The sequence below is a fragment of the Haliotis rubra genome, unplaced genomic scaffold, assembly GCF_003918875.1.
Source record: "Haliotis rubra isolate DU_JTF1 unplaced genomic scaffold, ASM391887v1 Scf219, whole genome shotgun sequence".
Lineage (NCBI taxonomy): Eukaryota > Metazoa > Mollusca > Gastropoda > Lepetellida > Haliotidae > Haliotis > Haliotis rubra.
This window is the reverse complement of record NW_025766214.1, coordinates 1,324,055-1,349,541: the sequence shown is the minus strand read 5'-3', so window position 1 is coordinate 1,349,541 and position 25,487 is coordinate 1,324,055. Positions and strand designations below refer to the sequence as shown.

At 37.6% G+C, this 25,487-nt stretch overlaps 2 protein-coding genes across 2 annotated transcripts; one reads left to right on the top strand and one right to left on the bottom strand.

Annotated features, from left to right (window-relative positions):
• Window positions 1-1,295: 1,295 nt before the first annotated feature.
• Window positions 1,296-19,094, bottom strand: LOC124277185 (mitochondrial dicarboxylate carrier-like). The gene is given in 10 exon segments (XM_046712855.1): window positions 1,296-2,107; window positions 2,675-2,731; window positions 3,167-3,181; window positions 3,183-3,248; window positions 4,007-4,099; window positions 5,619-5,733; window positions 10,963-11,004; window positions 12,135-12,295; window positions 13,040-13,159; window positions 18,778-19,094. Coding segments are annotated over 10 exon segments (864 nt in total). The 5' UTR covers window positions 18,874-19,094; the 3' UTR covers window positions 1,296-2,008.
• Window positions 19,095-20,620: 1,526 nt separating this feature from the next.
• Window positions 20,621-24,722, top strand: LOC124277186 (mitochondrial import receptor subunit TOM22 homolog). The gene is made up of 3 exons (XM_046712856.1): window positions 20,621-20,791; window positions 22,889-23,128; window positions 23,952-24,722. Exons 1-3 carry the CDS (start codon window positions 20,714-20,716, stop codon window positions 24,039-24,041), a joined length of 408 nt encoding a protein of 135 aa, XP_046568812.1. The 5' UTR covers window positions 20,621-20,713; the 3' UTR covers window positions 24,042-24,722.
• Window positions 24,723-25,487: the final 765 nt, after the last annotated feature.

Sequence of the window (25,487 nt, the reverse complement as noted above, 5' to 3'; positions counted from 1 at the left end):
TAGGTGTGTATGCATAAACCAGATTATTTATCAAGTCTTGTATAACCATACATCCAAAACATACTCACACTTCCTAAAAGTTAGAACACTATTTTGAATAATTTTCCATAAATTGTAAGAGTAAATTGTTTCAAATTTTTAACCATGTTAGCAAAATATGTTAGAGAATATTTAAGCTGCATACACACACAAATATTTGATGTGTAACATGTCAAGACCAAAACTTGAAAAACTTTGCTGCACATTTGTGAAAACCAATACCAACAACCAAGGGAGGTAACTTGCATCTGCTACCTACAGCAACAGCCTTCTAGTGGAGTAAATGTGTACATAAGGCAGGATTTATAGTGTAAAAGACATCCAAGCACTCCTATACACATTGTTTAATTAGACTGATTCCATATATTTATCAATCAATCATCATTATATTCATCCATCATACATTCATCATGTAACAATAACAAAACTCTTCATGAAATAGCACTACTTTGTACACTTCTCCCATGTTGAATGGTAAATTCATGGATTATGATGGTCTTTAATGGTGTCATGATACATCGTAACATGGATGAATTGTAATACTTGCACCACTAAATCAACATATAGTGTATTTTTATGTATGAGTCATATCATGTAAAGTTAACTTATTTGCATCTATTTGCAAAAAGAAAAAGTCTTTATCTACCACCATGTACTTCCATCCAAAAACATCACTTCAACACCTTCACCTTAATCAAGACAACTTCATACGATCCAACAATTACCCAAGTCTCAGGACTGTAGAAGTAAAAGAGTAACCGACAATGAATCACACAAACATGTTTCACAATAACCTCAAAGATGACCTTGAACTTTGATTGACATAGCGCAAACATTAGAATTGGTAGGACATGGAGAGACACATGCAAACAAAGATTCATACCTGTGGAGATGTAACATGCCTGGAAACTAACAATGATATAACAATACCCTGGAAAGACCAAATGCTGACTTTGACATTTGACTCTTTAGGCCAGGGTTAAACAACCTTAGCGCTAAGACTGTCGTAAGTCTATGTTAAGGTATGGGAGTTATGATCAACTTAGCGTTATGATCGCTTTGTACAATGGCACCCTGATCTTTTCCAACCCATCCAAGAGAAGGTATAAAAAACAAGTTTAATATTAAATTCATAAAATACTTTAAATGAAAATGCATAACTCGAAGTACCTGTCGGAAATCGCGATAAATACACACGATGACTGTAATCACAAACATTTCTGTAAGTTGATTGGTTAGCAAACTGTTCGGGTGAGTTTCTGTTAAATCCTTGATCTTACTAAGAGTCGTAAACAAATGCTAGCAAATCTCTCCAGGGCACTTTTGAAGAACATGGAACAATAATTTCTAATGAGAAACAGTTTGAAAAATCATTGAAGGCAGTGTTGGCAGTCTAATCAAAGTAAAACCTTACAGCAATCAAAGTAAAACCTTACAGCAATCCGATTAGGCTGGTAATTATGGTGATGACAATAGTCTTCTATGGACATGTGATTAGAACTGATGTATTGCTGCGTAATTACAAAAGGCATTTCAGCCAGACCAGCTCCTGTTTCTTGTGACAGTGAGGAGTTACCATCGAATTTGTTAAAATAGAACCACCTGCTTGCTTTAAAACCAAAACAAACTTAACCCAAACACATTTTTCCATGATGATGGAACAAGTTTACTTCTCATCGACAGACATTCTAAAAATATCCTCCCAAACATTGTGATATTTATTTTGAAGCTTCTATACTATTGCCTTTGCAAATAATCTCTGGTCTACCCTGACCCTATTGTTCTTTTTTTCAAACAAAAGGCACTGGCATTTTCTCCTCTAAATTCCCCAAATCACGAAAAAACACTGGTCTGGCCTTCACATATCTACATTGTTTAAAACTTGTAAAACAAGGCAACCTAATTACAACTGTGGAGGTGACCCTGAGATTTCATTCTCTTGACAAGCACCTGCTCCAGCAAAATGAGATCACGCCTTTATTTCTCCAAAGTTCTGCCTCAGCTGCTCAAAGAAGATGAAGGTGAGTACAGTATGGGGTCCCAGTCTTACAAACGCTGGGATGAAGCCCTGTAACAAAAAACACACACATCTAACAGAGGAAGAGAGGTCCTTGCCAACAATAGTTTGACCCTTGCTGCCTTGCTTACAGAGAAAGTGAGTGAGTGAGTGAGTTTAGTTTTACGCCACACTCAGCAATACTCCAGCTATATGGTGGCGGTCTGTAAATAATCGAGTCTGGACCAGACAATCCAGTGATCAACAGCATGAGCATTGATCTGCCCAATTGGGAACCGATGTCATGAGTCAACCAAGTCAGCGAGCCTGACCACCTGATCTCGTTAGTCGCCTCTTACAACAAGCATAGTCACCTTTTGTGGCAAGCATGGGTTGCTGAAGACCTATTCTACCCCGGATCTTCACGGGTCTACAGAGAAAGTGTCCTACCTCTGATGAATACACGAACAATGCTTGTTTTGTCAATATCGGGCATAATGGTGAAATGCGACAGGCAAGAGAGGAGTGTTAGGACTGATTTGTTTACATTAATATAAGACCAAAAAAATATGGACTGTACACATTCATGTTATCACATACTTGTAAAGTAAGTACACATTTGTCTTGAAGATTTCTTACCTTAAAAAATCCTAAAGGTCCAACCTTTCCTATATCAAGGAAACAGGCTAACAAATTCTGAAAGTAAAAATATAAAACTATTCCAGTATTCCCATGGGCACAACATTCAAACAGGGCATCATGGATGTTGTTTTTGATACAATGTACTATAGACATTTTCAGATATAAAAGACATTTGTCTTTTTCTCTCAACTCAATCTGATCCTAAAATTAACATCCCACACAAATATAAAAAATCATATCCTGGTGAACTTTTCAATTCTTACAATATAAGGGCATGAGATACAAGGGACTGAACTGGAAGGTGAAGGTCACATATCCACAAGACATAACACATGACGGTAAACACATGACAAAATCCAAGTAATCAACGATTCTTTTCAGATTCTCTACTGGTATTAATAACTACATTTGAGGGGAAAATGTAAACATTCTTAAAGATTTCTGCTGATCTCCATGTCTCTAACCCTGTTCAGTCAGTTATCAACTTACTTTATACTGGCCCGGGTTTAGCATTCATCATCCTCGTCTTCATCACATCGAGAGGCTGAGTCAAAAACGTTGCTATAGTACCCTGAAGAAAAATCATATACATTGTCAATAACATGTATCATTACACTATATTTCTTTGTTGCCTAACATTGCACTGAGTTTTACCATAGTTGAATGACAGAGGCCTCAAATCATCAAGTCAAGGCCAGACACTCTGGTTATTAATATTGTTAGCAACTCTTCACTTTGAGAAACAATATTTCAAGTCATCAAACCTCACCATCCATATACAGGGCCGTACTTAACTTTTATTAATAAGGGGGGCACCATCCACGTTAAAACAGTGTTATAGCAATAGTTTGATGCACAAAAATTAATCTGTAAAAAGAATACAAGATAAGCTGCCCCCCTGGGCTCCCTACAGCCCTGAATGTAGTCCTAATTCTAATCAGAGCCACAAATAGCTGCAAAACTGCTGATGTGTCATAAAACAATATTCATTCACTCTGACAAACATAGGTCACTGGGATCATTCTAACTTAAGAGACTGACTGACTGACTGAGTTTGGTTTTACGCCGCTTTTAGCAATATTCCAGCAACATCATGGCGGGGGACACCAGAAATGGGCTTCACACATTGTACCCATGTGGGGAATCGAACCCGGGTCTTCGGCGTGACGAGCCAACGCTTTAACCATTAGGCTACCCCACCGCCCCTAAACTTAAGAGAAAATATAGTGACTGTCTAACAGGATGTCAGGATATGGAGTTTAATATGTCAGACAAATGATGAATCTGCATATGTAGAGAAGCCATTTACTACAACACTACAACACTTACTGCCATAACACTACATGTGAAATGTAAGATGAGGTTGTCTTCAAACACTGAAGTGTTCAACAGTATCCCTTTAATCTGATCGTAGCAGGCCAGCTGAAACAAGACACAATACACTCAGTGGGATATGTGATCTCCTGTATGTTACATAACTTGTAACTTGAAACTGATCACATGATAGTGTGGACAATATGCAATTGTAGCATTTTACCTAGGGCTATATATATACACATATGCATATACATACATACACACACACACACACACACACATATATATATATATATAGCTAAGGCCAGACCAATTTTATTTCTTGTTTTACGGATCCGCCAGTCGTATTTTTTCAAGAATAAGAAAAAAATTAAAATTAATTTTCCCGCTCAAAAAATAAAATCCTAATGTTTTTATTGGCCAAAAATGTAAACTTACAAGAAAACTTCTTTTAGATTGTTTTTTTGCCCCATATACACTTCATAAATTCCCAAAAGTAAAATACTTTTAGTATTTAGAAGGAATATTACTTTGACTGTTCATTTTATTTCTATTTTTTTTTCCCTCCTGCCTTTAGGTTTTCTGAGGACAAAAGTTTGTAAAACAAGAATGGGTCTGGCCTAATCAGAAATATTGTTGATAGGAAGAATTATTGACGATTATTTTATGAAAAACTCAAGTCATCAGTATCAGTAAACTATTGTGAGGAAATAAAGTTAAAATTTACACACAATACACAAAGTTACATCGCTATTCATCGTCCGTTTCTAAATATGCTCAGAACACTGTTTTTAATTCATGCACATATGTTTCACCAGTCATCAGCGACGTGAAATATGTTGGTTTTATGTTACTTCTCTTGTTAATTTTTGCTCAAATTACTTGTCCAATAATTATTGACAACTGATCAATATTTAGCCAGTCCTAATGTTACCACCATTATCAAGAAGAGGTAATTACAACTGTAATATAATAAGGAAACTGATCATACACATTATCTTGTCATTAATAACAGATCAATCTTAAAATTCAAACACTTTGTAACTTATGTTACTCATGATGAACAAGTCTTCTTGAAGAATAACTCATATAAGAGTGAGTGAGTGAGTAAGTTGAGTTTTATGCTGCTTTTAGCAATATTCTAGCAATATCAGGGTGGGGAACACCAGAAATGGGCTTCACACATTGAATAACCCAGTGGGGAATGAGTTTTATGCTGCTTTTAGCATTCTAGCAATATCACGCAGCGGGCAAACACTTTAACCACTGGACTGCCCCACAGCCAAACTCATAGGAGAAGGTGAGTGAGTTGGCTATAACTATGTTTCCAACAGTATTCTAGGCAGCACATCAGTGGAAGAAAGCCTGAGGAGAGGCAGTTCTCCACTTACGTGAACCCACAAGCATGGGCATGGTGCTGACAAACCGACAAACATTTAAAAATTTAGAAAAAACTTCAAACCCATGAACCCAAATTTCTAGCTTGCCTAAATGGATGTAACTCTGCACAAGTACTTATGAGCCCAAGACAAGTACCCAGAATAAGTATCCAGAAGTAAAATATAATTATAGTAGTGGTAACGTTAAGCCTATGAACAAATTATTTTTCATAAGGTGCTCTTACCTGCCCGACAGTAACAAAGATGGCCCTGGAACTGGCCATGGATGCCCCTGAAAACAGTTTCAAAACACCCTCATGTCGAAACACACGATACAGTCCATCTATGGCATGCTTGTAGCTGAAACACAAACAATCTGTGAATGCAAATACATCATTTCCTTATTCTGAATCAAAATTGTGTTGCAAGAAGTACTACATCCATATCAAAGCAACATACGCAATGGGCAACAGTGTCCAATGAGACAATCATGCATTAACCACCTGATTAGTCCATAAACTGACTGACTGACTGAGCTTTTAGCAATATTCCAGCAATATCACGGCGGGGACACCAGAAATGGGCTTCACTCAATTGTACCCCACCTGACTTTCGACTTCTTAGCTTTTCAGAATCACCCATAGAAACTAGTCCATGAAAAACAGCTCTACCAACACACAGGGCTGTCTGGGGCATTTTCAAGAATCACCAGATAATGGAATACTCTGTAACTTTTAGTCTTTTATACAGACCCTGAAACAAATATATCCAATATAGCCTATGCAAGTCTACAATGTGTCTACAATAAATCTAAACTACCACAGTTTCTGCAAATGAAGTCTCTGGATCCCTTTCTATGATATTTATGATGGTAATTTACGAACTGTTTTTCCTGTATATTCACAAGATGTTAGTCTATGTAACCATCAGAGCCAGTCATTGTCAGAATGTCAGTATGTTTTACGCCGAAACAATTTGGGAGAACCCATATGCCACATGCACCAAGCAAACACACTGATACTGGTGAGTTGCCTCCCTTTAAGTATAATGACACAATTCCTTTCAGAAAGTGATCAAGTTAACATGTCATATTTGGGGTTACACATTCTTATACTTTTAGTAGTTGAGTCCTATCTGTGATTTGAACACAAACTCAGCGATTTAACCCATTCAGCCATCAAGGCTTAAAAAGATCACATATACTCTAGGGGTACAAATACATAAATCACTAATTGGCATCGTTATAAATGAAACCCCCTCATTAAAACTACTCACTTCGGTCTTTAATTAACTTAAATCGACCTTTTGACAACAGTGCACAATTCTCACCCTTGAATGAAATTTCAACCAATCAGAGTGGGAAGTCTCTGTGACGTCATATGAGGAATAGCTATGAGGGCCGATGCAGAATTCATGTACATTTCAGGGGTAAATTATCGTGTTTACAGGTTTGTATAAACTGAAATCGTGACAACTGTTGTGGAAAATGAAAGCTATATGTTCTCACAATCTACTGTCATTTAATTTTGTCTCCTGCTTTGCCTAGTTTCGAGTTACAACTTGTTTTCATAGACGATTCTGTCAAAATCGCTTGGTGTCGTTAGGCCTTATTTGTATAATGACTGATCCAAATTGATCCTATTTCTGTGTTTTTTTACCTCGATATTTAATCATGTCATGTAAAAATCTGTTTGTATTTTCAAAACAGTGTCAGCCCATAAGTTTTCACATGCAATACAGTAATTAATACTCCCTTGTTGTAACCCGTGTTAGGTGGTATAACCTACACATGTTATTTGTCATCATTCACTTGATGGTCAGTTAATGAATTTATAACAGGTATAATTAGTGGTAACACACTTAGATTACCCGACAAAGGTTCCCATTTGGCATTTCTTGTGTCTGGAGTAAATATTCAACATTATAAACATCGATCAAAGGATTAACCGATAACACGCTGATTGATTAATTACTTTTATTTTACACAGCAGATTTGTCAAAAGGTAGTGTTTATGTATGTAGATTTACTAGTCTATACTGAATACACTCTGTCGTGTAATGGGTGTCTGTGTAAAACAACGTCCTTCTTTCAAAGGATTAACCGGCAATACATTGATTGATTGCCCATTATTGGCTAACTAAATTACTGTTTTTAAAGAAAGGCGGACATTATGCAATTAGTTGCCAGGTGTGCTATCTTGGGTGACCAATGAGACTATACACCAATGTGAAATACCTGAAAAGATTTATCACTTTTTCGTATATTAAACTGTTAAAAGACACATCACTTGGAACAGCTGCAGATGAATGGCATATCACTCGTTTTTGTGGATATTGATGGATACATTCCTCGAACAAGGTAATAGCCTGACATTGTTCCTATAACTTTAATCTGTTTTAATTTTAATATTTGCATTTTGTTTTTATTCATTTGTCGTAGCATTCAACAGAATCATTGTTTTCGCCCGTGAAGTGTAATGAGACAGACAACTTACACTAGGGTGTGTGTGCGAATTATGATTCACATTGGCAAACTATAAAATGTCTAGATATTACAGTTCTGTTATAAATTCACTATAAGTATCAGCAGATAGTCTGCTTTTTAATTTGTTTCAAAATGCATACAAGTATGATAATAAACTAATTAGGATTATAAGACCACATATAAAGACGTGCATTGACTAGTATCTACATACTGGTGAGTGGACGTTAACCAAATGAATGTAGCAAGAAATATATCGCGCAGTATTGTCACTTCGACCCCAACCTCGCCTTCCGTGGAAGAAATCGTTATGTTATAAGTTGTCTCATGCAAACTCCTTTTGGTTATGATGCAAATACATATTTAACTTCTTAGTAGAAAGTAGTTTTGATTTTCAAACTTGATGAAAACAAACCATAATCTCATTAATTCTAACAGACTTTAGCCTGTCACTTTACGATTTTCAAAATGGCGTAGCCCTGTCGCTTAACATACGCCAGTCTGAGGATAAATGCTACTTAGGTTTGTTTTCACCGAAGTTACAAAATCCAAACTACTTTCTACTAGTAGTAAAATATGTATTTGATTGATGGCCAATAGGATTTTGCATGACATAGCTTATAACATAACAATTTCTCGTGGAAGCGAGGTGGGTGTCAATATAATACTACTTACAATATTATTGTTACTTCGACCACAACCTCACTTCGAGGAAGAAATCGTAATGTTACAAGTTGCGTCATGGAAAATCTTTATGGTCATCAATCATATACATATTTTACTACAACTAGTAAGTAGTTTTGATTCTTTAACTTCCGTGAAGCCGATCTGAACACAAGTAAGATATCGCTTCAGGCTTCCACAACAGCGCCGCCGCACTCACAAACATAACCCATTTCGCAACGAACTGCGCGGGTCCTGTGGAAATCTGTGCATGGTGACCCCATCACCTGACCCCTAGGAGCAATTGACGACAAACAACGATTTGGCATGTCGCCGTTGATGTCGAGAAATCATCAAAATGATGAGCGTGCTAAACACTTTCTATACAACTAACTGAAAATCGTTCCTCATATGACGTCACTGCAGTGCTCTGGCGACAGAGTTACGTAACCTGTCTGTGGTTTCGTTGGCGGTGAGAGTGAAACAGGCTACTTTTTGGCAACTTTTAATCGCTTCGGTATTAATTAACCACAAGTTTTAAGAATGAATTTGGTGTTCCGCATAAGTCTAACCACAAATCTTTCATATGTAATAGTTAAAAGAGTTTGTTCTTTAAAAGATTCGAGAGTTCGACAACTGGTAGTCTAGTCTTTATGAACCCCCCTGTGTAAATTGGCATGGTTTCCAGGCCTGAAAGCTATGAATAAAAAATGCCTTTTAGAAAAAGGTCAAGTTTTTACATATACATATGAACTTTAACACTATTAACACATTAACAGGATATAAGGCACTCTGGCAGGACAATTGATTTGTACCGGTAAATTGTTTTCAATTAAACATATTTTATTCACAAGGAAAATGGACTGAGCACAAGTTTTCACAACTCAGGTAGCCTTCTCCCAAAAACATTGACATGATCGTCTTTTTACATCACAATTGACATATATACAAAAGACATACAAAGAGTGTAGACAAAGAGAACATACAGAGATCTGTTACAGGAAACAGATTTTTACATTAATTTAAATATTTTAATCTGACTAAACTATAAATGGACAATGTGATGCAACTGCACATTTCTAATGAAGTTGTGACCAAATTAGTTTCACTAACACAAGACACACAGCTGAAATGTCAATTTCACAAAATGAATATGTGTACAATAAAATCTGACTACACTGCAATGGCATGAAGCAGGTGTCCGTTCAATGACATCCACAAGCTGTCACATGCTGCTCATTAAGCTTCCAGACAAACCATGGACATGAATGACCAGTCTATTAGAGAGTGCCATTGAGTCAACTAACAAAAGGGCAAATTGAACAACCAATTAAAACATAAGCAGAGAAGAAGAAACAAAACCCAATATAATGTTTCCTCAATCTATATACTTGTGTAAAAATAACAAATTACATTTAATACTAGAGATATATCCCTTTTTACAGTATTGTATGTACTGTCAGATGGATTTGCCTATATTTAGGGGGGTTGGGGAAGGGTTAGTTGAGCATGGGGTTGGGTTGTCATTCTTTGTGGTTATCTACATGCTCAGAACAATTTCCCCTAATGGCTGTTGACCTGAACAATATCAATTTGGTCATATCTGTGAAGTTGTCGAACACAGCGACCAATTCTGCATCACATGGACTTTCCGCTTGGTCAGTCAGTTGCTTTGATGACAGGTGGAGGTTAATTAGCTCTATGTTGTGGTTGACCCTATGACCCCTTTTGTCCTGTTGACCAGAGTCCCATTGTGAACATTGTAAGGGGGAACCATTAAGACTGATTGAGATGGAAAGGTTTACACATACTCCAGTGAGTGAGTGAGTAAACATACAATTACTGGTACATGTGTATCATGTGGAATTGTTTCAATTATTGGAATTCCTGTATGAGAGAGTTTTGTAACATCCGTATGACATATACACTTTGACACTTATATCATGTCCATTTACAGTTCTTGTGACCCATGAAGATCCGGGTTAGAATTGATCTTCAGTAGTCCATTGCTTGTCATAAGAGGCGACTAATGGGATCGGGGTCAGACTCGCTGTCTTGGTTGACACATGTCATCAGTTCCCTATTGCACTGAACGATGCTCACGGTGTTTATCACTGGATTGTCTGGTCCAGACTCTATTATTTACAAACCACCTCCATATAGCTGGAATATTGCTGAGTGCGGCATTAAACAACAAACCAAACCGAACCTGTACGAGAGCGTTTTGTAACATCTGTATGACATATACACTTTGACACTTATGTCCATTTACAGTTCTTGTGAACTAAGAAAACAAAATCATCTGAACCAAATATGCATCGTGGAGGACCTAGCATGCATGCAGTGAACAAAATAAAAAAATTAATTCTGAAAAGCAAAATATAAATATTTGTGGATGAATGTTTGCATCAAAATAGTAACAGTAGATGTAACAAGATACTTACTTTCTCCTTTGTTCAGGGGGCAGTTTGATGTCATTCTGCATTCTGAAAAAAGATCTTCTGCAATCAGTGGCAACCAACAAATAACATACATCTACTGCACACCAGTCAAATCAAGTCAGTTCTGGGATCTTTTCCACAAACTCATCTTGATGCCAAGACGATAGTAGCTCCCATGCGGTGCGGTGAGGTGAGGTGAGGTGGTGTGAGGTGAGGTGGTGAGGTGAGGTGAGGTGAGGTGAGGTGAAATTGGGTTTTACATCATGCTTGAGAATATTTCGCTCATATGACGATGTGCATGCATGTGTATGTGTATGTGCGGCTGCTTGTACTAGCCCAGACTAAAGCTGGTTTTATAGTGCTAGCTCACTGAGATACCATGCCGCAGTGAAGCATGAATACCCCACTCAGACACATTATACTGACTCCGAGCCAACCAGTCCCTGTTGTACCCATTAATGCCGAGCGCCAGGCAGGGACCAACAAGTACCATATTTTAACGTCTTTTTGGTATGACGCAGTCGGGGATCGAACCCGCGACCTTCCGCTCTCCGGGCGGACGCTCTAACCACTACACCACGGAGGCGGTCAATACCTGCTGGTAAACATATTCCTACATCAGTTGTAGACCTAAGATCACTTCTCATAAAGAGGCCAAGCATCAGACCAATTAACCTCGGCATCGTTCCACAAAGTGATCCTAGCAGTTACAACCATCGTAAGTCTATGTTAAAGTAAAGAAGATACAATCACCTCAGCATACATGATTGCTTTGTGGAAAGGGGCCCTGGCTGGTTCCATTTCAGAGCCACCATTGTTTCATATATTCCTAAAACCGAATCTTCTTGTGTCTGTGTTTCATTTTAAAGAAATAAACCATTAAATGTTTTTATGCTTTTCTTTAAAATCAACCTAAAACTCATTTAACTATACATGTACACTAAGTTACGGTCATTGTAAGTTTAGATACAATCTCACCATTGGGAGCGTTCCGTCAACCTGGACTAATTAACTTTAACCTGGTCATGTCGAAATATATACATTTTGCCTCCAAGATTATAAAACTAATAACATATCGTTCTGGCCTAATTTTTTCTTTAACTGATCAGGTTTGAAAAATTGTAAGTCAGAACAGAATCTAAAGAAATAGGAGCAATATTGAAGAATTGTCATACCTGACATTGACCATATCTGCCGGTGTCCCCACAAACCCCCCTGTTGCTCCGGAAACTGATGCTACTAGGATTTTCTGATAAAACGGCATTGTCTTGCCGTCCGCTGCCAGCCTCTTCTTCACTGTTTCGTACAAGGCAAACCTTGTCATGGAATAGGTCAACTGCAAACAGGACAACTTAAAGTCATGAACAGTGCAGACAAGACAATATGTCCTGAATATCATCTTCATAAAATTAAAATCTTTCAGCTAAAAATTGTCAGAATTTTGACAATGAGTAAGAATATATGTTCCATCAATTATACAGGCAGCAACTAGCTAAGAGACTAGCTAGATTAACACCTGGTCTCAAAATAAATATAATTTGGATAGAAACACACAATTCCTTTATATTGAGAAGGAGCCCGAGTGAGAAGGGAGATTCAGAACCTGAGGAAATCTAGACTTGCTTCATTTAGGGCTTTAGCATTGCAGGGGGCGCGGGGCAGTAGGTAACATAATGCAGTTCAGGGACTGTGAAACAGACTAGCCACTAGACTAGCCACTAGACTGAAGTCAGAGTCTGGAAACATTTCTTCTAGTCCAGTAAAGACCAGCTGACTGACTGACTGACTGAGTTTAGTTTTACGCCGCTTTTAGCAATATTCCAGCAATATCACGACGGGGGACACCAGAAATGGGCTTAACACATTGTGCCCATGTGGGGAATCGAACCCGGGTCTTCGGCGTGACGAGCCAACGCTTTAACCACTAGGCTACCCCACTGCCCCAAAGACCAGCTGATGGCTGTAGATATGCTGAGAGTAAACTCTACTGAATATAATGAAAAATACATGCTGGGGCTAGTAGAGTGAGAGTATTTAGCACAGATTGCATCTATGTGTAAATTCCTGCAGAAATGCATACCTGTCTGAGCACGGAGGCAGAGAGTCCATTGTAAAGTCCAAACACCCCATCAGACTTGACCACCCTCACAGCCATCTTTACCAGACCAATCCGCTCCTTCTGTTGTGTCTGACGGTGAACCTACAAACACAAATACCACATTAACAAGTCATTGTTGAGCTTATTCTTTTCCAGGCGTACAATTTTCAATTCTGAATTACTGTTTCCAAGCTCATTATGTCTATCTGATATTTCAGGGTTTGAAGAGAATGACATTAAACAACATATCACTTTACCATGGGGCTATTTTGTAAGGCCTGATTATCATGGAGATCATGGAGATCAATAACCGTTAACAAAATATCGATCGATTATCGACAAATATTCGAGAAATAACTTTCAGCAAAAACTCAAAAAATGTCTGACAAAAATGAATATATTTTACACCACTGGGGAGCAGTGACATGTTTATACACATGGATTACAAACAAAACAGCGTCATGAACATAATTTAGATATCACATCGATAATCGTTAATAATTTTCCCTTTTGACGATATGTCTGATAATCAATCTTTTAGCCAGCCCTCACATTCTGGCATTTTGGTGTTGCAATTTTGACTAGGTTGTCAACGGTTAGGTCATTTTGACCTAGTCTTGTCATGGTGACTTTTCAGAAATGAGTCTCCATTCCATTATCAGGGTCACCTTTCTACCTTATTTTAGGGCTGAAATACAACAAGCATTGTCACTAAGGTGACATAATCCCCCTGCCGCAAATTATCGTATCAGACATAAAAGTAATGAAAGTTTAAGATGAAGTTAAAAGTCAACAAAAACATGACCAGTCAACCTCTCTTGATATCTTGCTCTGTAGTTGTTCAAACAAACAAATATTTTCAAGACTGACTTTGACCTTGACATGAATGTCATAGTGTATGAAATGTGCAAAAGTGGTACTAAAGAAAATGCTTATTGAAAAACATTCAAGGGAAGTCTTGAAAATCTATGAAGAAAATCCAGTGAATTCAGGTAAACATGCTGAAATCTGCTGAAGTGTCGCAGTGACCTTGAAAACTATGTGAAGGTCAACAAAATTGACTTGGCCCTGTGCCTTCATTAGATGAAGCTTGGTGTCAAATATGAAAAAAATCCAGTGAATAGTTTTTGCGATATCTTGCTGACTATGATAACATGCAACTTAACATGCTGAAATCTTCAAAGTGTCTTTGTGACCTTGAAAATTAAGTGAAGGTCACCAAAATCGACTGGGCCTTGCACTTTCCCTAGATGAAGCTTGGTGTCAAATATGAAGAAAGCCCAGTGAATGGTTCTTGTCTTGTTCTTGTCTATGAAAAGAATCTATTCAACGGTTCTTGAGGTATCTCGCTGACAAGCATAACATTAGTGTTGGGAATCGGAAACCAAATCCACTATCGATTATCGGAGGACTTGTGGTGAACGATTATCGATTATAATCGAAATATATACATTTTTAATGTAATCACCAATTTTAAGGGTTTTTCCTCAGGTTTTTTCTAATTAATGTTTTTATAACCAATACTGACATGCAATGAAATGCACACATGCAAGTAAGACACTGGAATTGTAATTAAACAATAAAAGTGGTTAAAATTTACAATGCGCATAGCTTTACGCTGTTGAGCGCATGTTTGTAAGTAAATATTCATCAAATTAAATGGTTAGTATACTTAATTCAAGGGTGTTATACAAAAACAACAACAAAATTCCGATTAATCAAAATATTTTTTTTACAATCGATAATCATTTTTAATCCTTCTTTCGATCGATTTTCTATTTTTTTCGATCATCGGAACACCACTACATAACATGCAGGTTAACGTGCTGAAATCTTCAAAGTGTCATCATGACCTTGAAAATTAAGTGAAGGTCACCAAAATCGACTGGGCCCTGTGCCTTCCCTAGATAAAGCTTGATGTCAAATATGAAGTAAATCCAGTGAATGGTTCTTGAGGTATCTCGCTGACAAGCATAACATGCAGGTTAATATGCTGAAATCTTCAAAGTGTCGCCATGACCTTGAAAATTAAGTGATGGTCACCAAAATCGAATGGCCCTGCGCCTTCCCTAGATAAAGCTTGGTGTTGAATATGAAGAAAATCTAGTGAACGGTTCTTGAGATATCTCGCTGACAGGAGTAAAACGTGTCCCCTTGTGACTTTGAAATGAAGGTCAAGGTCACCAAACCTGACTGGGACCTTTCTTATACTGTGATGAACCTAGGTACCAAATATGAAAAGAATCTAGTCAACAATCTTAAAATATTCCAATTCGATACGAACGGACGGATGGAGCCTAATACTATATCTGATCAACTATGAACTTAATAAAGTTATCAAGAATTTTAAGAACTAGTAGACCATATATGACTTGAAATAGACAATTTATTTTTTAAAAAAAGGATGTACTTTGACTCAGGCACCCATAGATCCAATACACTTTTCAAAAACTATTACTAGTACTAAGGAATATAAACAGCTTCGGAGTTTAGCATCAAACATTTTCAAAGGATAAAAAGTAAATGCAAATTTAAAGCTCACTAACATACAATTTAGCATAGGCTACAAGGAAATGAAAAAACTTATGTATGCGAAAAATGTTATCTTCTTTTTACAGCAGGAAATAAATATAAAATGCAAATCATCTCTATGCACATGCAGATCTGTCCAATCTAATATTGTATTTTCGCCACACTAACTTGAGCATAGAGTGTACATATGACATAATATTGCTTTTACATATTGTATTTTTGCCACACTAACTAGAGCATAGATTCTACATATGACATATAATATTGTGAAAAAAAACCCTTTAAATCAATCTCATGGAAATTAAACCTTTTTGCGACCTCCAAACCCAAATCACAGGAAATCAAACTAGAGATCATGTTGGAACAAGTTGTTTGATCGGCATTCTAGAAGTTGGTGACTCAAAAATGAAACATACATGTTTCATGTTAGAACAACTATTAAACTGAGCCCCCAAGAATAGCCCTCTCTGGATCTGTGTATCTGTGTATGCCATTAACTTGTCATTGCTTTCTCCCTCTGAACCAAACTACATGTGGGGTCATAGCCTGTCTCACAGTCCCTGAACCACATTATTTTCCCTACTGCCAAGCCCTCTCTTCAGTGCTAAAGCCCTAAATAAAGCAAGTCTAGATTTCCTCAGGTTCTGAATCTCTGGTCTCCCTAGGGCTCCTTTTTAATTTGAATGGGTTTGTTTGTTACTATCAAAATTATATATATTCAGAGACTACGCATTAGTCTAGTGGGGTCACTGTCTTGGGGAGGTCATGTGAGGCTACCGGTACTACTGCCAGCTCTAACTGCCAGTGGTGGTGAGACACAGGTCATGGGAAGTTATTCTTGACTGTTAGAGGGTCCTGATGGGGGCGCCAAGTCACTTATCAGTAAATTATGGTCATAGTCAGTAATCGTCTTTTTTTCAGCTAGGTTAAAAAAACAATGTGACCAGCAGACAAGCTGTCAAGTTGAATCTAAAATGCAAATCATCTCTATGCACATGCAGATCTGTCCACTCGAGACAGCTGGACCACAGTGGCTCTGCTTTAAATTCAGGACTGCAATTCCTGTTTTGCAAACACCAAAAACACTGTCTAGTTACACATGACATTTACAGGATTTCTTGCAAAAATTACAATAAACAGTAGAGTATTTATTTACATTAAGAAGTTTCTGTAGACATTTCAGGTTAAACTTTTGTCAGAAAACTTTTGATCATCTTGAATTTATGAGCCTTATATTGATGCCGTTTTACACAACAGTATGCCCCATCAGGACGCCGCAACATCCCACTGTGTGATGATGGTAACACTATAATATGTAGAGCAAAGGTTCAGTGCTGGTGATACTGGAACTGTTTGAAGGTTGTTTATACTGCACTCAGCTATATCACAGCTGCGTCATGGCTGCCTGTGAATAATTAGCAATATCGCCGCTACATCATGCCAGCCTGTCTCTCCATATTGAAACACAAGAATTACCCTTGGCTAATGCTCTGAGCCTATAACAAATGTTGCACACTGCGTATCAATCAGTTAACCATGTTAATACAGTGTACATCAATGTCAGTCATCAATGATACAGATAGGTGTTATAGGGTTTAAACTGATGTTAAACAATATTGTATTTGTATTAAATTGTTTCTGTTAAAATTCAATAAAAGTTTATAAAATTGTGTTGTGGTAAGATTGAAAAAATAATAATATCACTTAATCGTGATACTGTTTGGAAATCCTATTCCAGTTTCACAAGTGGAACATTTATTTCCATAAAATAATTCTCCGCAATATATATTGAGAAGACTGTCTTTTTAAGTGAGTGAGTGAGTGAGGTTTTAGGCAGCTTTTAGCAATGGGCCTACTTGCCCAAGCACATTTTGTACTTTTAATGATCAGTCAATCACCAAAATCCAGTAATATCACAACAGGGGACACCAGAATTGGGCTTCACACAATGTACCCATTTGAGGAATCAAACCCAGGTCAAGCACACACTTTACTTTAACCATTAGGCTACCCCACCTGCCCTTGTGTTTAAAAATTATAACAACAGAGTCGTGGCCATTCTACATCTGGTCAGCTTTAAGCTCCATAACGGTAAAGTGTGAAATGTGTGACACTTCCTAACAATGTTGTCTAATTGTCATGGCTGTACAAACAGTTGAATAACCCTATACAAGACCTAAAATCTCTTCTTAAATATTACTCCAAGTTACACAGCATTGTATAATGCTGTATACACCACAGAGGCTATTAATAGTTCATTCATTACACACTATTATATATCCTCCTTATACCCTCAAAGATATTTAGAATTGCGTTTTCATTAGCCCTTCTGAAGGTTTATCAGAAAAATTGCTATATTTCAGTGTCTATATGTTTATAATCCATTGTTTTATATTTTTCATTTATCCAAATCACAGGTGATCCACAATGACATAACCTGAATATAACATTGCACAGGAATATATTCAGGATTCTAAACTGAGTGCACTTGTCTCAAACTGGTCACTGAAATACAAGTAGCTTTTACAAAGACCATAGACCTAACATAACATATAAACATGTATGGGGACATTTGTAACAGCTTTTATTAGCTATTAATTGAATTATTATATAGTTTTCCACTCATCCACATGTTCAATGTTTCATTATTGTGCAATAATGTCGCATGCAGTTATCTAATGATCTAACATTGTATGTATTATGTGTTATTATATTTATTGCATATATGTGTTAAACCACTTCATTGTCTACTCTAATTGAAATACTACAATAATTCAAAATCCTATTTGGTATGGCAATCACATATTCATATGTACCTTTACAGGTATATGGGTCGACGTGATAAGAATATATAACATTCTGAGGTGCTATTTCTGTCAAACGACCTCAAAGTTAATGTGTGCTGACCTGTATAAAACACGCGTATCATTTCTGATAGAATTTCAGCTAACATGTGACAAATAACTAACTTTCCCATGCTTATATGTTGCAATTGGTTTTTGGTCATTTTTTTAAAAAAGTCAGCTTACGCGGACAATTTCAGACAAATATAATATTTTTTAAACGCATAAGGAGATGCGGAAGAGTCGAAACTAAATTTTCTGTATTTGCGTATAGAATTTTATATATATACAACCGGTTTAAGCAGAGTAGCATTTGAACACCTGTCGACAATGTTATTCTCTCACCTTCAATAAATCTAGCGGGTGGGTGCAACAGGCTGCACCTGCACTGGCAAACCCCCCAAAATACCATCTCCCCAGCCTCTGCTTTGTGTCAGCCATTCTAGTGTTCTACACTTGAAGATGTGTCCCTCCTCCGCTGGGGATATCTCTGTGTTTCCTTTTCACAACTGTGTTTCCGCGTTTCCCTGCAAAATGTGGACTTCCTCCCAAACCACGAGGATTAGTCTATGCCTGTACGGTGTCCATTGAACTGACGTATACGTGATAGCACCAGATCCGACTCACGTTTGTTTTTATGTCAGGTCAAGGGCAATATTGTGTTGAGGTTGGCAGGCAGTGAAATTAGAGTTACCCACCCTTTGCATCGTCTGCGTCTTCTTTGAATCGACCATGCAGTCAGCTGGATCTGCCAATATCATTTCCATGCTCCACCCCTTTTTCCATTCGTATATGAAGAATATGTTATAAACAGAGACCATTGCATGTTAACGGGTGTTTTCGGCGTGTAAGCTTATGAGTTATGAGGAGTACATGTGTACATGAGTTAATTTGTTACACTACCTTGCTAATTAATAGGTGTGGCGATTGCGAGGGGAGGGTGTTATTTCACACCACAGCAACACTACACATGTATATCTCACTGGTTCTTGACTGGCATTTGATATATCAAATAACACACAGTAACAGTCGTAAATCGCAACAAGTGCGCTTTAATAGAATTTAATGCCTTTCCACTTTATTTGCTTACAATAAGTTATACATAACTTGTAAACGCTTCGTAGAGATTTCGTGTTGTATCTGAAGATATCTTTTAGGGCCCTTGGGCATTCTGTTTGTCTTTCGGACGATATGCAAAAAATACATATAATATAAAAGCCACATGATTGCTGTAAGTAAACAAGCGACATGCTTAATTTTACCGTAACATTTCTGTAATTTATTTCGTATACTAACATGAGAAATAGCACATTAAATCATTACGTCATGTTTCTTTGAATGACGTCAAATTCGACTTATTTATTCGGCATTTCTTTTTCAAAACGTAAGTCGTTTTAACTTTGGAAAACACGGACTTGAATCGTAATCAATCATTGTACGGAAAAGAATACTGTTTCCTGACACTCATAATGTGCCAAAAACTATTTGCAAGAAATTGTTGTCCAAAACTTGTATTGCAGTACAGTTTTTTGTCCGAATTAAATCTAGATCTTGGTTTAACTGTGTCAGCTGTACATAGCGATATATATTCCTGTAAGTCGTTCATATTATCTCCATTAAGTGAGTGAGTGAGTTTGGTTTTACGCAGCTTTTAGCAATATTCCAGCAATATCACGGCGGGGGACACCAGAAATGGGCTTCACACATTGTACCCATGTGGGGAATCGAACCCGGGTCTTCGGCGTGACGAGCGAACGCTTTAACCATTAGGCTACCCCACCGCCCCTCTGCATTAATATTATACATTAGAGTTAAAGTGTTTTCTTCATTTTAACTTAAGCCTAAAGCCGTAAAGTTAAGTTAATTCAACAAATACAGTCTGAGCCTTATTCCACTGCAGTAAATAGTTCAGTGGGTATAGAAAAACATTTAAAATGAACATCTTCTGAAGGCAAACGTTTTTATTTTCTTCTGTTTTTTCCCCAGTAAATGAAATGGTCGATGTAATATTGATTGAAGCGCTAGTAAAATTGTAGATGTCGTAAAGTGGAGATTTTTTAACGAATTACATTTATACAAAAACAATAGTTATACAAGGATCCATAGTTGAATTCGCTTGTCTCATGTTTAATTATTGATAGCCATAGCAATTCTCTCATGTCGTAAAATGCAAACCGGAAACAAATTACTTTCTGTTAGCACGTTTGCCTTTGCGAAGTGAGAGATTAAAAGGTTACCTTTAGGTTAGATAATTAGTGCCACGGGTTCAAATAATTGCACTATGTCAGAAGTTGAAGGCGTTATTGAGAAGATACAACGTCCAGCAGATTTGTCAATCGACGAGGATGAGGATGACGAGGTTTGTGTTGACATGGTTGCGTATCTTCGCTTGATTGCCAGCCAGTTTAGCGAACACATTTCAGAATTCTGACATGATTAAGACGTCACTTCTTTTAAAATTCGCTCAAAACACATATTTCAACAACACCACCATTTTCACGTATCGGTCACATTTATCATTATTTCCTGAATTGGATATTGCATCTTCTAACCACAATAAAATCTTGTTAAATGCACATCTCACACAACGTTTTCAGAAACAAATTATGGATCACCACAAATCTGCATATAGAGTAACGTGAAATGACAGTGTATACCTCGTAGTTGTATCAAAGGATGTTTTTTGAGTTCAAGTTAAAAGTGCAGTTAGGGACAAAATTCTCATCACATTTATCATGTTTATAGTAGTCCTCCATAAAAATGTGCTACATAGATGCGAATTTGTGTTCACACAATATGAAGGCAGTGGGGTAGCCTAGCGGTTAAAGTGATTTGATTCCCTACATGGGTATTGCTAAAATCTGCATACTCACTCAGTCAGTATGAAAAAAATTGGCATACACTTTATTCACATGAGCCGACAAAATAACTAAGAATTAGTCAAATTCAGCATTTTAGAAATATGGAAATTAGTAGTTTTTAACATAAAACAGTTTTTCCTGTTTTGTTTGACAATTGGGATTATGTAAATATACTTTTACTTTTACTTTTATGTCTTGTTACTTTAACTGACGTGCACTGATATGCATTATCTCCTTTACTCATAGAGGAATCTTTCCAAAATGCAAAACATTAGGAAGACAGAGCATTGATCATGATGATGTTACATAACATAACCTGTGCACACATTATGTAACCCTCAGGCTCCACTGTGTTGGTTATCAGTGAACATCCAACTTAGAATTTAAGCTGGGATTATCCCACATAATCACAGATTAGACAAGGATTAGATGTGAACATCTGGTGGGGACTTGTGAGATAATTTCAGAGGAGGATTAAGTATTTGAATGGTGATGGTGCACATAATACATATGTCATGAAGTTACTTTGGTCGGGTGTGTGGTTTATATGTAGGGTGTCTGACAGAAAGGGAGGTTGGGTCCCCCTGCACATCCTCTGGATCTGTCAGTGAAGGGACGAAGACATTCAGTGGAACTATTTAATAGAGACCACAGGTGTAACTGTAATCAAGAGTTTCAGTTTGTCCTTGTATGTTGAGAATGGTGAAATGGGGTTTATAAAAGCAATCTTCAGATAATCAAATCTTGACCAGACAATCCATAGGAAGATGTTAAGAGCACCTATCATGGACATGATCACATACATCATGTACATTCAACTGATTCACAGAACCTGACAAACAAGCCATTTAGTCACTTCTTACCACTTGCTTTAAACATATTTCATTCATGAAAATATACCAGTCATGAATGTTGGGATCAGGCTACCCGTTCTGCCGTGGGTCCGTTTCAGCTATAACCCAAATATACAAGTCATGAATGGATTGGCCAACAAGCTCTGAGGAGCTTATTTAAAGGCCGTTTCTTTCCACTTATGTAACAGTTATAGGCTACAAAAATTATGAGCGCCTATCTTCTTAGCCATAATGTCTATTGTACTACTTAAAATGTCATATTATTATTATGATGTATACAAAGGGATTGGAGACTTTGGCAAATCACATGTCTCATAGAGAGCTTGCTTGACCACAGCAGCCATTTGTTTTAGCAATTTTACTTGTTTTCCAAACCATTTTTGTTCATATTTTTGTTCTGAACATCAGAAGGTAAATATACTCATGGAAACGAATAAGGGAACACATGAAAGTACAAGTGTTCCTTTATTCTTTTCCAGAATTTCACCAACAGTGCAATACAAATCTGGTGAAGAAACCTGGAAAAGAATAAAGGAACACTTGTACTTTCATTTGTTCCCTTATTCGTTTCCATGAGTTTATTAATAGTGTGATAAGGAAAAAGACATATTTTCTACAATCCTGTTAAATCCATGGGCCATTGTACTATTGTAGGATTGAAATATCAATTTATTTATTGTATACTAGTAATTCAACATTATGTATAGGAGAGATGACTCATGTATCATTTGTGTTTGTCAGGACATTGATGAGACACTGAGTGAAAGGCTATGGGGCCTGACAGAGATGTTCCCAGAGCCAGTGCGGAATGTATGTGGAGCCATCAGCAGCTTCACATTATCCGGAGTCAAAATTGGCTTCAGTTTCAGTCGCTGTGCGCTCTGGATTGCATCTTCATCAGCAGCTATTATGGTGCTTCCAATAGTGTTTGAATCTGAGCGGGCACAGCAACATGAACAACAACTACAGCAACAGCGACAGGTATATACTATATTTACAAGTCTTTCGCCATCATATTAATAAAATATAGCATGCTCTAAGACAAATTGTCAAAACTTCATAACGTCCTAGAGCAATGCCCGCATTGTGATTCATGTCCTTCAACACCAGTTTGTCTGCTCTGTGCTTGGCTCAGATTTTATGGTGTAGATCAACCTAGGTAAGTAATGATCCCAGTTACACAACTAATGTCTAAATGTCAAACAATGACTTGTTACATTGTCTGATATGGGCTGCAAATGGTTTATGTTGTTGGCATATGATCATTTTTTAGAGTGGGGTGTGTGTCTGTTTCCCCAGTTATACTTACAAAAATCTATGCAGATCACCACCCTGTATGTGGTATATCATCCTGAGTCTAAGGTATATCACCCTGTTTGGAGTATATCACCCTGTAAGTGGTATATCATCCTGAGTCTAAGGTATATCATCCTGTTTGGAGTATATCACTCTGTCTGGGGTATATCATCCTGTAAGTGGTATATCATCCTGAGTCTAAGGTATATCACCCTGTTTGGAGTATATCACCCTGTATGGAGTATATCACCCTGTAAGTAGTTTATCGCCCTGTGTTTGGTATATCATCCTCATTCTTGGGTATATCGCCCTGTTTGTGGTATGTCACCCTGTATGGAATATTCCACCATCAAAGCGGTTTATCACTGTGTATTGGTATATCAGTCTGTTACGTATACCACCTTGCATGGTGTAATTCATCCTATCTATGGTATATCAACCTATATGGAGTATGTTTGTTGTAATTGTGCACTGAGCATGATGAACGTGTATTATGCTCCTGTTCCAGATCTTGCTTGGTCCAAATGCTGCAGTGTCTGGCGGCCAGAACATGATGCCAGGGATGGCTGGGATGATGATGCCAGGACAGAAGCAGTAACTGCAGTAGTGTGTATGCATGTATGTGCAGGTCATCACAAACATGGGGAGGAGAAAGGAAGAGCATTGTGATAATGTGTAGTTTACCCGGAGAACTGTTTAGTGTACAGTGGAACTGTTTTAATCTGGACTGTAGTTTGAAAAGAAGGAGACCGTCTGTACACATGGTACAACTACAAGGCTGAAAATATGGAAGCAATCAGTTTCGGAGTTAGTAGCTCTGTTACTATTGGTTAGTGGTGGGACATGAGGATTCTGGTCAAGTTGTATAAACTTGCAATAGTGTTTGTGTGTGTGTTTGTGTTCATGTTTATGCAAAAGGGTTCCAAAGTAATTCTGCATGGTTCTGATGTGGACACTTACTGGTTCCCGTCTAATGGGGTTTTATTGTACTTCCCTCACAATGTTTTTACCCATGAAGTCTGTTACATGCTCATTGATATGCATCATATCAGTTAAAGATTCCTCAAGAGCATCATCTCATTAGCATCACGTATGCTGGCACCATGAGACAGTTTTAGTTGGGCAGTTCCTGAGTTGTTTCAGGGTGGCCAGGAGAGCAGTCATCGTGCCACTGGGTTACCTCCCCTGGAGATATTGTTAATGTGATTGTTGACATTTCATCATTGTTGAGGTATGGATGTGTTTGTATGATTTAGTGTAATAAATAATATATAACTCATGTTTTATTCATGTATTATGTGAATTGTCATTGTGTGCAAAGAGGGGAATATCCTTTTGACCATATGAACTGCAAACAACTCACAAAAGTACCTTGGGTGTAGGGGTAGCCTAATGGCTAAAGCGTCCGCTTGTCATGCTGAAGATCATGGCCTTATGGCCTCACGATCTGTTAGGCTCATTTCTGGCGTCCCCCACCATGATATTGCTGGAATATTGCTGAAAGCTACATAAGACCATACTCACTGGGGTACCAGGGTTGGTGGGGTAGCCTAGCGGATAAAGCATTCGCTCATCACACCGAAGACCAGGGTTCAATTCCCCACATGGGTACAATGTATGAAGCCCATTTATGGTGTCCCCCACCATGCTATTGCTGGAAAATTGCTAAAAATCTGCAGAAATTTAAGCTCACTCACTGAGGTACCTCATTCCCAGAGTTCTCTGTGAAATCCATAAAATGACTTCTGTGACAACTGTTGTGTTAGGCAGGCTGAGGCTGCCTGAAGTTGGAACTTACTTTTGTTTACTAACAATTAGTGGTACAAATGTATAACGATTCATCGATTGTATTGATGTTTGCATCGTCAACTACGTGATACGAGTGCATCAATACAAAACACATTTAGGCAATATATATTAGGATATTTATATCGCAAGGGTCCATGATACATCGATGTATCGCCACAAGATACAACCTAAATACTACTTACCATTGTAAGGAGTATTGCATTAGGAATAGGAAGGGAGTCTCTTTGAAATCCTT

Bases quoted from the DNA above. Each gene is read 5' to 3' on its own strand.
- LOC124277186 (XM_046712856.1), top strand. From the start codon at position 20,714: ATGTCAGAAGTTGAAGGCGTTATTGAGAAGATACAACGTCCAGCAGAT. The intron at 20,792-22,888 runs GTTTGTGTTGAC...TGTGTTTGTCAG, and splicing joins ACGAGGATGAGGATGACGAG to GACATTGATGAGACACTGAG. The intron at 23,129-23,951 runs GTATATACTATA...CTCCTGTTCCAG, and splicing joins AACTACAGCAACAGCGACAG to ATCTTGCTTGGTCCAAATGC.